Below are 19,071 nucleotides of genomic sequence, written 5' to 3' on the forward strand. Positions count from 1 at the left end.
AACTTGGATGCTAGACGACTTGGATACGTTAACTTGGATACTAGATACCTGTCCCACTAGACAAGTTTTGAAGTTTGAAGGATGATGAAGGAAACCTGTACATTGAGTATCAGCATAAGCCAGTAACAGAGGTAGCTGAAAGCAATAAAGTAAACATGAAATAAATGCTGTTCTCAGAAAAGTAGATTTCAAAGTAACTGAATGTTCTACCGGAAGGCATTCATTGAAATACTGCTTGAAACAATGTATTTCTGGTTTCATGTGTCACACAAGTCCTTAGTTAAGGACAACATTTAACAAACAAACAGGAAAAAAAATAAAATAAAATAAATTACAAAAATAACTCAAAAAGTGAACAATTTTTACATCACTGCTTTTTAATTTAAAATTCTAAATTAATGGTGATCATCAGAGGGAATGAAGCAGAAGATATACAACTTCAATGACTTACTTCTGTTTTGAGCTATCATCTGTTCTAATCTCAATTCCAAGAGATAGGATGACTTCTGTTAAGTGTTGATTGTTACTGATTTTCCTTCATCAATTCTTTCCTCATCTAGCAATCCAGTCAGCAGAGATTCATGCTTGACCAGCTTGATAAAATTATGCAACAACATGCCCAGCTTCACAGATGAGGGGAGAGTAATGAAAATTGTCGACCTGGACTTCAGGAAGGTCTTTGACACTGCCTCCCAGAAGGACCTCAGAGACAAGCTGCTCATTTGTGGGATGGATGGGCAGACAGTGAGGTGGACTGAAAACTGGCTGAATGGCCAAGCCCAGCGGGTGGTGACCAGTGGAATAAAGTCTACTTGGGGGCCAGGAACTGGTGGTACATGCCACGGGTTAACTCTGGGGGCAATACTGGTCAACATCATCATTAACGATCTGGATGATGGCTGTGGTGTACCCTCTCAGAACTGGGAGGAGCAGTTAACATGCCAGAGGTCAAGCTGCCACCTGGAGGGACCTTGACAGCTGCAGAAATGGGCTGACAGGAACCTCAGGAAATTCAGCAAGGAGAAGTGCAAAGACCTGCACCTGGCAGGGAACAACCCCAGGCACCCAGCTGGAAAGCAGCTTGGCAGAAGAGGCCCTGGGGTTCCTGTTGGATACCCAGCTGAACAGGGTACAGCTTGCCTTTGCAGCAAATGGTTGCCAGCAGGTGGTGGGAGGTCACCCTCCCCCTCTGCTCAGCATTGGTGAACCTGCAGCTGGAGTATGGGGGCCAGTGCTGGCCAGACAGATGTGGAGAAGAGAGTCAAATTAAGGTCCACAGAGATGGAGGGATTGAAGCACCTCTTCTATGAGGAACAGCTGAGAAAGCTGTGACTGTTCAGCCTACGGAAGAAAAGGGTCAGGGGAGATCTTACCAATGTATATAAATCCTTAAAGTGACAGTGCAAAAAAAACACAGCCAGGCTCATTTCCGTAGTGTGCAGTGACAGGACAAGAGGCAATGTGCACAAAATGAAACACAGGAGACTCTGCCTGAACATCAGTAAATTTTTAACTGTGCAGGTGACCAAGTACTTGCACAGGTTGGCCAGAGAGGTTGTGGAGTTTCTCTTCTTGTAGATCTTCAAAATCCACCTGGACAACCTGCTCTGGGTGACCCTACCTGACCACAGAGGTTGGAAAATATGTCTTCCACAGGAGCACTCCAAGCTCCACCATTCTGTGATTCTACAGATTTATCATTTCTAATCAAGTCATTTGTTTAACAAAGTCATTGCTGAGAGCGGAAAAAAAAAAAAAAAAAAAAAAAAAAAAAAAAAAAAAGCTCACATCCACAGATCTTTTACATTTATTCCTTTTAAATACTATGTTGTTTGAACACTTCTGTTCTAAGATTTACTGGAAATCAACAGTAGAAGAGAGCCCTTTAGCCAGCTCTGAGAAAACTCTTGGAAATGCTCTTGACATTCATAAATTACCTCACCAAGAGCAATACAGCCCATATACAGTTATCATAACGTAAATCATCTTGATTTGAAAATGTGAATATTTCTAAAGATCATGTAGAACTTCATTATGAATGTTCAAGACCTTATGTCTCCTGTTTGAAGATATCAATCAGTGCTTCAAATTATAAAATGACAATATTATAGCATAGTAATGCAATTTTTGCAACATATGCAGCAGAGCCTTATTCCCCCAGAAGAAGAAAGAAAGGTGGTTTTAACATTAAACTGCAAAAACTCGTGCTTCTTCATTACATTCTAGATGCAACTCCACTGTTCCCAAATCAAGAAAATGCCAAAAGCTTTCCTCTGTGCAAATTTGTAAGAAATACCACGTCTTTCAAAGGTTTGGCAAAATCTGAACATGTCCTGCTTTCTTATTGCTCTCCTAAACTTCTATCTTGGCCCCAGCATCTCTCCTTTCATAAAATGTAACACACAATGATCTGGAAAATGAAGCATTACTACAAACTTCTGAATCTTCCATATTGACCTTGCATATACTTTTATATAGTTAAAACAGCAATGCAGGTCTGAACAAGTGCATTAACAATGTTGACTTACAGAACAATGGAAGTTGGAAGAACAATGGAAGAACAGTAACCCAATTGTACATTTCAAGATTTATTAAAGTTGACAGACACTGCAGCTTGATGCATCAAGAACACTGTTACAACTTGCAAAAGAAAAGAAATCACAAGTATTTGTAGAACACCTCCTTTAAAGTTTTCAACATTGTTAATGGGCTGTTCCAGATATAGAGGAAAGACACCATTACAACATTTTTTTTTCCACTCTGAAGACAAAGGTGAAGACAAAACCCCGAAAGGCAGTATACCAGATACCACAGAACTGCTGCCAGGCTGTTAAATTGATTATTTTGCATTCAGGTAAAGCTTCATCTCATACACAAAACTTAAAAAATAAATAAAAAAAATACCCAAATACTTAAAAAATACTCCAATGAAATAAAAATACTGTAAAATAAAGTTCAAACAGATAGATTGCTATTAACCTTTTTGAGCACAAGTATAGGGTATAGAATTTTCATTAAGGTTCTTCTAAAGGATAATCTCTCAAGAAATTGTTAAAATTACAGAAGATGTGTATTATATTTGGATTTTCTACACCAACTGGAATATAAGTGACTGAAATTACACTTACTTCAACATGTACTTCAGGCACATCAAAGCAGCCTGTCATCCCTCCTGGTTTTTCAACCCTCTGGATGTTTTGAATTTCATCCAGTCCCTATCGCAGATACACAGTTAAAATTCTTGAGCTTTTATATTGTGCCTTGCACTGCAAACTTTGCTGTTCCCCATGATCTACTTCAGTATAGCTGTCAAGATCCAACAAGCCTATTACTATTGACACTGTCCAAATCATGTTTTACATCCTAATTCATCTAAATCCAGTAATAACATATATTTTAAATGGATGTCCAACATGCTATTTGCTTATGGAACTACCCTCATGAATCTGTCCTTCTATCACAGACATTCACTTGTCAACCATTTATAACTCATCACCTTCTTGAAAGATAAGAAGGTTTGCTCTTCAGATGCCTCTTCACTTCTTGTCTACATGTACAGCAAGAGAAACATTGAGCTTTCCAGAAGAATGTTATTACCTTCTGGGTGTGAAGATGTGGGAAGTCAATGTCTGACTTCAGAGCACTAAACACTCTGATCTATACTGAGGTTAGACCTTGATTATACATCACCTCATATTCAGTACTACTCTGTCTGCAATAGTGACTCAGAATACTGGCAGAGTAATAATCACAGCCTTGTATCAAAGATACAGATTCAATAACACGATTACATCTTCCATTTCATAACTTGTAAAGAAGTACCATATCTATGGCAACAGTAAAACCTGGTCATGTTCTCCAGTAAGTTTTGCTCACAGTAGTTATGGGAAGTTTTCAGCTAAAACCTACCCAGCCAATCTATATTCATAAACTCCATGTTTTGGGTACCCCTTACCACTGCTACAGCAAGTCAGTAATTTGGCAATGATGTTAATTGAAACATGAACTGTAATTCAAATTTAGCTGCCTTAGAAAATCCATCCAAAAAAAAAAACCTTGTCAAAAATTAAGGAAAGGTACCCACTTTTCCATTCCTGATGATCTGTACTATGTTTCTTAAAAGTATAAGAGGCAGAAAAGAGCAATGATTGCTATGAGCATATTTAAATCAGTATTTTGTGAATTCAGAAGAGGTTTTACCAAGTTATTTTTACAGTTCTACACTGAAAGGATATTGTCAAAGAAAAAATAAAGTTTTAGAAGAACTTTGAGGAATACTATTTAACCTTAAAAATGACAAAACAGTAAGAAGCAATTTCTGTTGCATGGCATTATCATGAGTTCATTCCTCCAATCTAATCCTCTCCTATCCAGTTCAGCCTAATACATGTAGGACTAATGGAGATTTCACAAACATAGGAAGGTAGACTATCACATTTATCTGTAATCCTAGGAAAATTTTCCTCCAGCAAGGTCAGAATAACAAGGGAAATCCCCCAAAGATTAAGAGAGAAAAGACAAAAGAGTACCATATTTGCATATCATGCTCAGGACTGCCTGTCACCTACAGATGACAAACAATGTCTTACATTCTCCATTGGAATGGAAACAAAGATGCCATGTCAGCATAACTTGGGACTATACAGTGTATCACGTTGTTAGACTGGAAAAGTCAAAGTGGAGAAGAGGAATCTCCATCATTTGTCATTCAAGGACACAAGAGCTCTGTGTTAAGGTAGCAAAACTCCACGCAAACACCATTAGAACACATGGCATAAAGCTTTGCTCATCTCTTCTGGATTTCTTCCTGTACTAACACACTTTTCTTCCTGTTTGAAAGTGACCATGAAAGTAACTCTACACCCACACTGCTCTGCAACAACAAAAATATGTATAATTAAAACCTAAGCTCAGATGACTAACTGCATTATTTCTCAGTTGATACTGGTCTACTGTTACAGAAACTTACAAATATACAGGAATTGTTTCCTGCATTAAGTTACCTCTGGTGACATTAAGCTCCTTATGGCAAAATACGGAACTGGAAAAACAGAAGCATATAGCATCCTACTGCTGAATTTACTCTTCATTCATGAAAAAGACACACATTACAACTGAAAGAACAACTGTTTTAACTCACATAGTTTTTGTGGTGTAAAGTGTGCGAAATGTGAATATGCAAATACTTTCTAATAAAACTCAGCATAAAGCACTACAATGATAATTGAATAAATCACCTCCATTACAATCCAGTATTAAACCAACTTCAGGTAAGTCTTGGAATTAAGATACTGAAAAATCCAAGCTCTAACTATACTCATTAATATATGTAAGGAATAAGGAAAACCCAGGGATTTCCATCTTTACTTTTACTATCCACTGCACCAAATACAACATACAAAAACAAAAACTGACTGGAGGAAGGTTCTCTTTTGAGAGAGTATCAGTTAAAGACAGGAATTAGAACTGAAAGACCTGTCTCAGGAATTGCTATTCACTATTAGAATGAGCATTACAGTTTCCACCAGCAGTGCAAGATTAAGTTTTTGATCTACTCAAGACCAATAATTCTTTAATGTTAGAGACAACAAATTAGAAGTTAAAATAAGAAAATATTCAGAAATTATATCATCAAATACATACCAGATATTTAAACACATTTGTTCTCTCAGAACTGTTAGTTATACATTTCTTTAAAAAAAGTCATGTCAGCATTTACAGTTCATCTAATAGCACTTCAATTTTTTTTTCCTTCATCCTTAATAACAAAACAACTTGTAACTATAAAAGAATTCTGTTAACATGCTATTAAGTATACCAGCTAACAGGACTGAGGAAAACAGGAACCTTTTTGGAACCTTTTATATTTTTGTAAATGACATAAGGAAATCAGTTATCACAGTAAACTTCATGTCTACCAATTAACTTCAAAAGCTACTTCCAAATTTGACGTTGTTTTGCTAATGGTATTAGTCTTTCAAAACATAGTCTATTAAAAAAAATAAACATTCCATTTGTTCTCAGCACTTCATAATTCATACAAAGTAAATTTTTAAGCATGCAACATAAAATAAGGTCTCCAGTTCTCCAGTGAAGGTGACATGATTTAAATACTTTCTCAGAAAAAAAAAAATCCCCCTCCCTTTTTTTTTTCCTCTTACAATAGTTCTCTACATGAAAAGGCTCTTACTTGCAATTCGGATTGTTACTTATTTTGCTGTCTGTTTTTAAGATGAAAACAGTAATACATTTGGAGAGCTAACAGTCACAAAATTGAATGCACAATACATTACTTTTGCTAAATACTACATATTTAAAGATATATTGTAACTCTTAAAATTTATGTTTAGATGTGAGCATTGACATTTTTTGGAAGGAGGAATTTATGATTTAGATGGTAAAACAGTTGTTTGGGTATTCTGCACAAATACTTGACATCTAAAATATAACCTGTTTTCTTAGCTTTAAATTTCCACTCAAGCTCCAGCTAAAATGCTTTGGCAACACTTCACTGAATCCTCTTCATCTTTAAAAGATTACTTTTTTTTTAAGTACAGTTTTTTGCTTTTGTCTCTTTGTTTTACAGCTAAAAAACAGTATTTCACCTTCCAGTTTACATTGTTCAGAAACCAGGCCTGTTGCATCCTAAAATACAGCGTTTGAAGCAGTCTGCTAAAACCTTAAACAGATAGCTTAGACCATGACTCGAGAGGATAGCAGATGAAGCTTTACAGTGGTTCACATACATCAAAAACACAGCAGCTAACAAACAATTCAAACTGACTCAACAACTTTGTGACTTTACTATTTTAAGATTATTTTAAAGTTAACTGAAATCTGGACTATGTACCACCTAAAACACTTAACAAGATGCTGTCCAAATCTGTCATAGAGAATTTACACAAATAGCATTTTAACCTCAATTGTTTGACTAAGCAGAAATATTATCAGGCCCACAGTCAACGCAGTTTTGTTTGGTGACCTAAGACTGCACAGCTCTCGCAATAACAGCTTTAGAATCATGATCTCATGGAATTACTCTATATTTCTATGTAACTTGGATAAAGTAGTAATACCAGAAAGGGGAAGAATATTGCCAAAATTGATGTGATATAACAATACAGAATAACTTCACGCTACTCTCTGAAGCTAATCAGATTCATTCTCCTAAATATGTTTTGTGATACGCAGACTCTTTCAGTGAGTTATGCTCTCTCTAGATAAATTATAGAAATTAATCATGGTTTAATTACCGGATGAGCCTGTTTTATATGCTTGTGTTATTGAATGGGAAGCATTCACTAAAATTAATATCTGAACAAATCACACGATAATGCTGTCCCATTTCACAAAACAAAATACTGACAAATCTGCTAAGAAGGAAAGTTCAAAACAAATTAGTATCCCCCTAATTTTTATTATGGGTAAAAAGTGTCAACTTACCAGACTTGTGCTTCTTGTGTTTTGCTTTCTTTTTGATTATGAATAACTTGCTCTGGATCTCAGATTTGTAAGATTTGAATGTATGAAGATGAACTTCACGCCTTCTTTGCAAGTCATCAATTTTTTTCTGTAGATTTTCATTTAGAATATCCTTCAGCTTCTTTTTTTTCTTTTTCTTCTTTTTTGCCCGCAACTTACTTAGTTTCTTATTATTTTGAAGTGAGTTCTCCAGCATTGTTTCTTTACCAGATTTGTGGTAATCTATTTCTTGGTTGTCATTATGAGTGCCATTGACAAGCATTTGGGAAGCTTTCAGCGTGTTCTCTTTGAATGGACTGATCTCAACTGTTACTCTGGCCATTTCAGCACAACCTTGTCCATTCTCTGCAGGCCTTTCCCCTGAACTTAAGTCACCAGCCATGCCAACAATCTCTCCTGAACTAATTAAATTTCTCAAGTTCTCTTTATAACAACCAGTTTTTTTGATGTCACTGACTCCTGAGGTCTTCATTTCACAGTTAATCTTAATCTCTGTAGTGACACTAAAGCTACCTAAAGGTTTATCTTTTTCTGGACAGCTAACAGTGGAATCCACACATTTCCCTGCTTCTGTCTTGGAACGAGGTAGCAGCTCTTCTTTACCACCAGAGCCGACATCCCCATTGCTTTTCCTTAAGTACTCGTGTTTTGCTTTCTCCACTTTAATACGTGGCACTCTTTTTACTTTGATGGGAGGAGATGGGAATTCAGGAGCCCGAAAAGGTTTTTGTTTGTAAATCCGAACATCTGCACCACAGAACTGTGGAAAATGAACATAAGCATTCTCCAAATAGTCATAACCAAGAATTACTTCTCTGCATTCATGGATAGGCTGTCCTAGAACAGCATCCTGAACATCCTTTTGTGTTTCATACACAAAATCACAGAGACCTTTTAGCAGCCACACTTTTTGATAGAATGGTAGTTCATGAAATGGTTTTTCCTGTAAGGGATTAACTTCTCCAAGGACTTTAAAAAACTGGGGACACAATCCAAGTTTTTCTGCAGAGCTGTTAGGATTGTCAGTCTGCCCTACAACATTATACCAGTGTTGGACTTTCTGTCTGAGTGCTGCTTCCCAAGTCCTGTAAGAAAGTGTTGGCCTGCGATGTAATGTAGATCTGCGATGAGGAGGACTTAACAAAGAAGTCATTATTTTAGATAAAAAAGCATTACACTGAGGCATCAGAAGACAACGTTCCAATTCATAGAACACTATTTCAGGTAGGTTTAAAATCTGTTGTGCTAAACAAAGGAAATGACCAATAGCTGGTATCTCCCACATTGTCTCCATCCTTGTAGGTGCTGCTTGAGCTAAAAGTGATTTTTCCCATTCTTCTATTTCTTTCTGACTAGCTTCTTCTGCTTCTTTTCTTTCTTGCTCTCTCATCCTATTAGGAGAAAGTTAATAAAAATTCAGGTATCAGGTGGATTAAAAGAATCCGGAAGAAAAACAGATCAGAACTACAGCATGACAAACACATCTTAAAGTAATAAAGTATAAAATACATAAAATTTTCATTTAGTTTTGTATTACACAATGCACCACTGCACCAAAACAGAAAATTATAGACTCTTATCTCTCATCACCACTGGTTTAAAAAGGGGAAAACGTAAGAAAAAACTGGCAGATAGCAACAGCTTGGATGTGCTGAATTATTCATTCATTTTTCTATTTTCAATATGTATCCACTTCAGTCCCCAGATCTCTCCTTTTTGCCAGGATTCAGCATTAACAAAAAACAGTATTTTCAGTTACCTACCCATATAAAAATCTCTCAAAACAAATGCCAGATAAATTACTTTCAAATTTTTGCCCTGTGGCTTGTGTCATGTCACCTACCTTTTAACTCCCTTCTTCAGTATACAAATAGGAATGCCTAACTTAAGTGCTTCATTCAAACACAAGAATGTGAATTTCCCTCCAAGGATTAGGCTTGTTACTAGTTTGTGTGCAATGGTGGTCAAAAAGGAAACAAATATTAGGATGCATGAAGAATGTGATGGAAAATAACACTGGAAATAAAACATCATTACATTAATAAATGGTTTGCCCTCACCTGAAAAACTGTATTCAGTTCTGGTCCCCCTATCTAAAAAAGGATAGAGCAGAAATAGTGGGTATTCAGAAAAAGAGGTTATCGGTAATCAGAGTCCTGTAAAACTTCTGAAAAAATCTCGGACTCCATACAAAACACTAGCAAGAGGAAACATGACAGCAATATACAAAACTAATACAAAAAGACTAATTGAGCACTCCTATTTACTTTTATTTGCAAATTCATCATGACATTCAAAAGCAACAAGTTTAAGAGGAAAAAATGCTGCCACTTCAGATACTAAGCTAAAGGCAGTTAACTTACTAGAACACAGAATGCGTTAATTTAGTTCCGAAGTGACAAATAGGACATCCGCGTTAATTGTAACAGTATCAAGGATTACTAGTAATAGGAGGAATTTTACTTCCCTGTTTAAATTGCAAACAAACATTTTTGCCTCAAGGCATGACCAGAGCAGATAGGATTAGCATACATCTGTACTTACAGGATTTTTTTCAGAGTTATTCCAAAATTTCTCATATCTTTTCCTCTAAAGCTTCTATCACTGACCACTGCTAGAAACAGTCACCCATGCATATCACTGATGTGAACTAATACTGGAATTCACAATTTCATTTTCAGGTTGCTAACCTCCAATTACTTTTCTTCACATGTAAGTATAAAATAAACGTCATGTATCCATCCATTTAAAGCAGCAACACTTTCCAAATTCAACCAAAGAATAATGGTATATTAAAATCTTTCTTTTGATGTGAACCTACCACTGGTTTCTAGCATGAAGAATAAGCATATCCTCAAAGTAAAATCTGAATACGTTAGTCTGAAGTAGTGTGATAAAACTAGTTTGGTCCACAGTTTGGTATCATGCAAGAGAAATATGCCATGACCACAAACTATAAAAATTTGCATCCTCTGTGTGTTTAAAGTGACATATAACAGAAAGATTCCCCTAACAGTTTTATCTACTACAAATAATTACATTTCAAGAGACTTGTTACCAAAACTTTGTCAGAAATTTTTAATACTACTTATGTGCATCCCTGTTGTTTATGTACCAATCAAATGCTTAAGATGGATTCACGTAAAATAAAATTAAAATGCAAATAGGTCAGTATATTCCCAGCTTCACTCTCCCAATCAAACCATATAACTAATGGTATCTAAAGGCAAAATCCCACTTTGCAGTACTGATTTAAAAATACAATGAACATGACCTAAAGACAGAAATCTCACTTGCCATTTTAGGTGTATAAAACAGTAAAGTCAACAATACTGCTTGCATAGGTAAAGTGAGCACCTTAAAAAAAAAAAAAAGAAAGAAAGGGCAAGGGGGAGAGAGGAAAAAACATTTGATATTTAGCAGGATAAACATCCTTACATTGAAAAATCCTCTGGACAAACATTTGGCTTTTATGCTGACAGCAATTGTTAAGAAACTGTTGTTTCCTACTTTTATTTACATTTATCAGGAATATGTTTGCAGACTTACACTGTGTTTATAATAATAACACAAACTATCCTAAGGTCAGGTTGACATTTCCAGATGAACAGAAAATATTCTTGGAAGATGTCTGCAGCAGTTGTTTTACCGCTCTCGCGTGGATAAAAGCGTAGTACTTGACCTTAAAACTCAGCAGTCATGCTCCCCAAGTAGAGGGATTACCTAAAACAGAGTCCAGATACAACTCCCCACATTTCTTACCATTTTCTACCTGAAGTCAGTGGACACCTCTCAACAGCTAATTAATTGTCACCTGCAACAAATTTCATTTGGATATGAAAGGAGGCAAGATTATAGATACACATTTTCCTCACTTACTCCTAAAACCACAAAGAGGTTGAATCATTTTTCGTAACTCTTTTCAGTTATGAATCTGTATTATTTGTCTGACAGCTCCAAACATGGCAAATGTACTGCTTTATGCTAAAAGGTAACACACACAAACTTGGATGGCAAGGTACAGAAAGTTGTTTTAATTCTACAATAATTGTCTTCTCCAAATATTCTTTTAAAAAAAACAAACCAGTAAGCTAAAAGCAAAATAGTAACATTTGGCAATATTCTAAATTAAATTAACATTTAATGGTTAGGAGGATGCAAATAAGGGGATGCCTTTGTTACTTTAATTCTACACCCGTAAGGTCTTCCATCACATTATCACATATTCAGTATTTTTCCACAGGACCTAGTTCATTCCTTGCTCACAACATCCTCATAAAAGGCAAAATTGAGACTGTATAAGTACACCTAATTCAAAGATTTACTAACTTAAATGATTGCCCTGCAACCTAAATTGCATTTTTCAAATGTTTTAGCAAACACGTGAAACTTAAGGATCACATTTTCAGAGGTGATAAAGACAATGAGGTGCCTAAATAAGTTTCAACACTCCAAAGCCAAACATAAACTTAATTCCCATTGAAATAAATCAGTTTACTTTCTATTATTCACTAGGGTTTTTAAACTATTTCAGTAAGAATCTGTACCTATGCTTTGGTATCTAAGTGCCCATAAAGAGGCAGGCATTTCCAATTATATAGTAATTCCACAATTATTGTTAACTAGTATGTAAGTCAGTATCTGTACTAATATGCTACTAAAGTAGCATATAACTAAACAGCTGAGTAGAACCTCTGAGAGATGTAACTAATAATTCAAAGATATTTGATATTCTGATCATTAGAACAATTTACCAAAAAGATAGCTCATAAGTAAGATTGAGAAGAAAACTCAATCAGATGTTTTTGTAACTGTACTTGGAAAAAAGGTGTTTTTACTGCCAATAGAAACTACCAGCAGCAAAACAGTGTAATGCAAAGGCATCTTTTAAGTTGGATCTACCATGATAAATATATCAATTGGGAGAGGTTATAAATAAATAAATAAATAAATGAAATAAACTGTGCAAGAAATGGATAGACAAGAAAGAAGAAAATTATCTACAAAGTATACCTATATAAGAAATAATAAAAAGATTCAGAGTAGTATCTCTACAAAATTAACTACAGAAAAGAACAGAAGAATCACACTTTGGGATTTCTTCCAAAACATGCAACTGAAGAAAAGCTCATTATAAAAAATAAAAACCACAACCCAACAACAACAGTAACCTTACTAAGATTCCTGCACCTTATGAGAGGAAGTATCTAAAGCCAAGAATTATATATTAATATGGACCTCAACTGACAATTTCTTTAGCTACAAGGCTGAATTCTATAGCAAGGCTCCAGCATTATCAACCTTACTCACCTGGGGCTACAAGTATGTAACTCAGGCAGCTAAATAGTCTAAGCTATTTAGCTAATAAGCATCTTATTAGCTAAAAAGTATGTGTATGCTGACAAGTCAGCTGCATAGCCAGAAAGTAAGTACTTTTTTTGTATGCCAAACTGCCCACTTTCAAACGGGGTAAACAGCAGGTGTTCCTGTCCAAACACAACCAGTTTGCCAACACACAAACAAGTTACGCTACCACATTACACACAGTATTATGGGAAAAAATTATGAGCACAGGAACACTGGGAGGAAAGAAAAGTTCAGTACATTAGAAATTAAAAACTTAAATGCTTCACCCACCTGAGCTGAGCATCACATTCATTCATAATTATACTCAGACATGGGATAGCCTATACTACAGCAATAGATTTGGACATTCAATTTTTTAAGAATTGTGATAAAAGATTCAATGTAACAATCAGTATTAATAATCAATGAAATAAACTGTATCCAAACAAGTAGTGCTTTACTTCTAAGAATACAGTTTACACAATAAGTATTACTGTAATACATTAAAACAATTATAAATTCTTCATTAACATTTTGTGGCCTAAAAAAACAGGTGGATAATTGTTCGTTATCACATATTTTTGTTTAAGTTTTCATTGTTCATTTAGGACAAGCTTTAAGTAGATGTAAACAATTTCAGTTCAGCAAACTTGATTACAAAAACTGAAGAGAGACTGAAAGACAAATTCAGTAAGAAAACAGGCACCTGCCAATAGACAAACTCTGTAGCTCCATGGAATGCTGCCGTGGGTTAACCAGAAAAAAGGCACTGAAAACTCCAGTAAGCTACACAAGGCTGCAATCTTGCATGCTCTTTTGAAAAGTACCTGTTCTGTCTAACCTTTGCGTACCAGATTTCTAAAAAATAAATTGATTAACCGTTTTTTCCTTACAACGGATATGAATATATTCACCATGATCCATTATTTTATCAATAATCCAAAATAAAATTAGGAAGTTGCAATACATTTTTGAAGGAAAATGTTGTCTCACTTTAGTGTTGCAAGAATGTGCATCTATATATAAAAAATACTAAGGAAAAATAGGCATGCTGTCAATAGTATGTGGATATAAATGATGTACTGCTAATTTTATAGGCCTTACAATTTCCACATCTTTTTTCATAAAACACCTTCACAATGTACTTGCTGAACACCTGCATTAGGGTGAGCATTATGGTGAGCTGAGAAGCAACTGGTACAGAGAGGTATAAGTAACTTATTTTAGAAAATTAGAAAAAAAAAATGAAAATATATCCAAAGCATGATTATTTGAGTATACCAATATAGTCCAAGTAATATCCAACCACCTATTTACTGACACATTGTTTTTACTTACTAGTAAGTGTCATAGAGCAAAATCATAATGCATAAGGAGGCAAGCTAGTTATGAACTTTTTCTGTTCTCGTAGAAGATTCTGTAAGATCAGTACCATGAAGTATCCTCCCCACAGGATCTGGGACTTTTGAATATATTCAGATACATGGATGTAACCAGTAATTATTACAGTTTTGTAGGAATGTGCTTAAAACAGGTGTATGAAAGGAAAAAAACTTTAGTAGATAGGTTCTATTGACTGTATGGATTAACTAAAATCCTATCAGGATATCCTCTTTCATTGCTGTGTGACCAAGTTCAGATATCTTGAACACAAAGATGAGCACAGCTCATGGGAACTCTAGCAGAGAAATAACAACCCTAGTGATCCTTGCTTTTCACAAAGCATGAGATAGATTAGAAGAAAGACACTATCGTATCTAGGAAAGAAATACTGACTCGCACTCAACTCAGCCAAACTGTATGGCTTCGAATCTGTTGAAAATGATGATTGCCTGCAAAATGAGAGTGTGTTGGTTATATATGGGAAAAATCTCTAAAACTGTCAAGTTTGAAAAAGTTGGAGCATTTTGCTTCCTAAAGCTAATAGGTATCATCCCACTGCACATTCAGAAACAGTTTCTCAAATTATTATTAAGGTATACATGTTTATGAGCTTTATTTTCTCAAAGAGAAGCACACCACAAACAACATTAAACACTGCCTGAATTACATACCTCTTAAATTTAAGAGATTTGAAAACTACAAAATCCCAGCGAGTTTACTATGTACACACTGTAAATGTTACCTAACTGGCAAGGTGAAGTGCCACATTGGTGAGATAATAGGAATGGCACTTGCAAAGATAATTTGCCTCCAGCTATCAGAGAGGGAAGCACTGACATGCATAACTACAGCCTAGTTCTGTGATCATTTTAGTGGTTTTTAATCTAATTTTTGCATATAAAACAGCTGAAGATGCACAACAAATCACCACTGAGCTAACCAGAAATATTGCTGTGGATGCTTCCAGTTACTATTTAAGGTATCAAAATCTGAAAATAATAGCTTCCTTAAAGATTATACTGCGTTAGTATTTTTTTCAACAAGGTGATAAAACCAAAACCAAATTCCTTTATTTGTGGATACACTGTGCTGAAGTCTGGGTTCATTCATGAACTAAAGACAAAGAACATTACAAAGTTTAGTGATGTAAGGGAGCCTTGAGGAGCTCTCTCTTAGAGAATTAAGATGATATTGCTATTTCAGAACATAACAAAATAGCTTTTCCTTTTACCTTTTTTCTTCTTTTGCTCTCAGCTGTTCCTCTTGCCTTAGAACCTGAACCATCACAGACTCGAACATGCCTGCAGACAAGCCTACTAAATTGCGAGGTGTGGAACGACGTCTTGTTGAAGTGCATGGTGTTCCTTTCTCATCTTCCTGCCCATAGCATCCTCTAGATGTTACTGCTATAGATGTTTTCTCTCTTAAATGCCTACAAGAAAAATACAAGTCAATTCACAATTACAGTTTCCCTTACCAACTGTACTTCAACGCCATTGATAGATAAAACATATTTACTCAGGGCTAAAACAGTTATTGTTCACTTGCCATTCACTAGAGTTGCCATTTTTTTTGACTTTGAAAATTCCTTTATGAAATTGTAAAACTTAAAACAAATAAACTAACAAGATGTTTTCATATCCGTTAAGAACGATGGATACCTATCTCAATTAACCAAGTATTATTTGGAAATTGAATTTCCTACTTCAAGCCATAAATATTTGGAAAGAAAATACTTCCGCAAGACTTGAGATAAGAAACTAGAACTTTTAGAAGATACCTAAAAATACTGAGGAAAATGTATGCATTTATTGTTGTTGTTTTGTTTAAACAGTTTAGTTCAATTGAAAAATTTAAAGATGTAGGCCACACCACCACAAAGTTGGTTCTGCAACTACGTTTCAAAGTACAGCAGCACAGCTATTAGGAGAAGTGACACCATCACATAGTCTCTGAAAACAGGAGGGAAAAAAATAAAATAAAATCTAGGCCCCCAAAAATCAAACTCCACTCTGAGGTAATTTTCTGTGGTTTGTAATATCTGCTAATCATACAATCAACATTACTGCAGTTAAGGAACATAGAGCGAAACACTGATCTGAAAGGAAGAAAAGATGATCATTACAAGAACTACTTCTTTTATTTCATTTTACAAATAAATCAATTCTGTTAAACAAATCTGTCTGATACAAAATTTAAAAGAACTTTGAGACTGCTAGATTCCATAATTCTTTCCATTCCCTACAGTTCTTAGAGACTTTTTCCAAGCTAGCACACACAGACACTTAAAAAAAAAAAAAAAAAAAAAAACTCCTTATGAATCCCTCAGATGTTAATAGAAGATTCACTATATATCAAGGTAGAATAACCTTTAGGCTGCTTAATATTTATTGTTGATTAGAACAAAAGAATGTGCCTTTGTGAGAGAATGACAACAGCAATTTTCTTTTAGTAAATATACATATTGCTATTTGATGGCATATCACATAAATTGACTTTACTTATGCAATTCCTAATAAGAAGGCACTGAGCACTCTCATGCCCTATCAAGTCCAGTAAGTATTCATTTCATTCAACAAAGGCTTCCACAAAACACCCTTCTCTTCAATAAAGAGATGTTGCCATCACGCAACACAGAAATGAACTTGGGGTGAATCTTTCAAGCTCTGCTTGATTAGCTATTTATTTTTGAGCAGTAATTCCTTTAAGCGAGATTTATTTAAAAATTGATATTGCTAATTTTCTCTAGTAAAACTTCACATCCTATCAGAGGTTCAGCTCTTCCTATCTACTCCCAAATCGTCCCAAAGCTACTGTTATGCAAAACCATGGTGGCTGATACACCAACATAGTACATGTTCACAGAGAGTTCTGCACAGCACTCAAGTGTTCCCACTGTACCGGCAAGGTTTTTCTTACCAGCTGGCAGCAAGGCTCTGTGTTACTAGCAAGTTTAAGCTTGATGGACATGGACAGCTTTACCTATTTCCTAATACCATTCCTTCTTGTTCACCTTCACCCTCTCCCAAAAAAAAAACATCTCAGCTTTAATGTGTGAAACATTTAGTCACACGCAAGACTTCTGGACTTTTCAACGTAAGAAGCCACCATATGTTTAATGCAACTAAGTTATGTTTATGTCAAATTCAAGAGGAAACGTGTATTTCAGTTGTGACTTAAATTGGGCTTTGTACAATATGGCTTGAAAACCTTCAATGGTCAGCTGCTTTGGCTGAGAAACAAGCCCCTGCCAGGCATTTATGTTTAAACATATCATAAGTTCCATTTTGCCATGTAAGCCTGTAACTACAATATGCCAGGTGTTACCTTCTGTTTAATCAGGTATATTTCCAAAATACATTCTGACACTAAATTATCTATTTCAAATGAAGAGCTTCAGCTCAGCATTTTATTCTTACTCAAAGGCAGTAAGAAATTCACAGACTACAATAACTATATAAAATGTATCACCTACGTTAAACTGAGAAGGGTATTAGTTTTAAAGAGACAGTCATACAGCACTCGGGTAGCGTCGCTTGCTTTTACCAGCATAAAGGAAAGAAAGGAGCATTTGACATCTTGTCCAAACAACTGAGTCTCCATGGTCTTAAAAGGCTTCATTCAGAAGTAAAATCTTAGTCAGGAAATGCTAACCCCTATTTTGCATTTTAGTATGTCCAGCTTTGGTGTTTCCAAAACATTTTTAATATTTGAACGGTCCCAGTAGGCACCACTCCTCTTTGTAGAAGTGCTGAAAGCTTGGATGTTTGATCCTACCGGGAAGGATTCAGATATTTTTTGTATGTTTGTTTCAAAATAAGCGATTCAAACAGTATTGTTTTTTTTAACATAAAGAGGACCAGAAGGTTATGTTCTACAAAAAAAGGAAAAAGGGGAGGTGGGGGGGGGTAGGGGGGGGAGGAACAAAACATACCCTCCTGTTCTACTTCATGCAAAGGGCATATACCAGAACTTCTACAGAGTTTTCTACACCTACCGGGACAGCAGCGCCAGTTTCTGTTCCAACATCATCTCCAGCTTCTGGGCCTGTTTGGAGAGCCAGTGATCCACCCCATGGAGCCGGTAACATGTCTCCAGCATGAGCCGGAAATCACCCACGAAATCTGCTATCCCTGCGTACTGCCCACCGAGGAATTTCTCTTCCATCTTCAGCAGCCACATTCCAGCCGGTGGGAAGGAGTGACTGCTACCATGACCCGCGAGGGAGCCACCCCCTCCTTCCTCCTTTATGGACGCCTGATCCGCCAGCGGCTTTAAGAACGGCGCTGTCAGCGGCCGGTGCTTCTCCAGGAGGAACTCGCGGAGGATGCGGTACCCCTGCTGCAGCTCGGGGCTCAGGCTCTGCTCCCAGCCGCTGCTCGAGCCCTTCCCTCCCGCACTGTCTCCATCCTCGCCCCGCTCCTCGGCGGCGGGCCGCTCCGGGTCCATGTCTCCCGCTCCTCTCACGCACGGGGCCTGCGCGGCTGCGGCGGGGCGGGCCGCCAGCGCCGGGCCGGCTCCGGAGGGCAGCTAGGGGCCGCCGGCCGGGCGGAGGGGCGGCATGGGGCTCACCGAGGCACCGGGACGCGCGTCAGGCCCTCGCCACGCTCCCCCGCGGCGGCGGCGGCCTCAGCCCTGCCCCCAGCCGCGGCGGGGCGGCGGCAGCGGGAGGAGGAGGAGGAGGGCGGGGGAAGGCCTCCCCCTGCCGTGCCCGGACCCGCGCACGGCCCCGCCCGGCGGCCGCTCCCTCGCCCTCAGCGGCCGCCCCCGCCCCCCCCGCGGGGGGCTCCCCCCGCCCCCCCCCCCGCGGAGGGAGGGGAGGCCGCGCGCGCAGCGCCGGCGGGTAACCGCACCCCGCGC

The 19,071-nt window shown here is 37.2% G+C and overlaps 1 protein-coding gene across 3 annotated transcripts in view; it reads right to left on the bottom strand.

The window, feature by feature from the left end:
- The window catches only part of KIAA2026 (KIAA2026 ortholog), a 64,059-nt gene extending 45,170 nt beyond the window's left edge, over positions 1–18,889 (bottom strand). For 2 of the 3 annotated variants that reach the window (XM_035309599.1, XM_035309598.1), the window contains exons 1-3: positions 18,209–18,889; positions 15,443–15,643; positions 7,444–8,873 (exon numbers count right to left, since the gene is read on the bottom strand). In XM_035309599.1, the coding sequence (XP_035165490.1) occupies positions 7,444–8,873; positions 15,443–15,643; positions 18,209–18,660 (2,083 nt within the window). In that variant the 5' untranslated portion in view covers positions 18,661–18,889. Of the gene's footprint in view, positions 1–7,443; positions 8,874–9,542; positions 9,576–15,442; positions 15,644–18,208 lie in introns of those variants that run through there. The other variant, XM_035309600.1, reaches the window with a different exon arrangement.
- Between the last annotated feature and the right edge of the window lie 182 nt (positions 18,890–19,071).

This window comes from Oxyura jamaicensis, chromosome Z (assembly GCF_011077185.1).
Source record: "Oxyura jamaicensis isolate SHBP4307 breed ruddy duck chromosome Z, BPBGC_Ojam_1.0, whole genome shotgun sequence".
Classification (NCBI taxonomy): Eukaryota; Metazoa; Chordata; class Aves; order Anseriformes; family Anatidae; genus Oxyura; species Oxyura jamaicensis.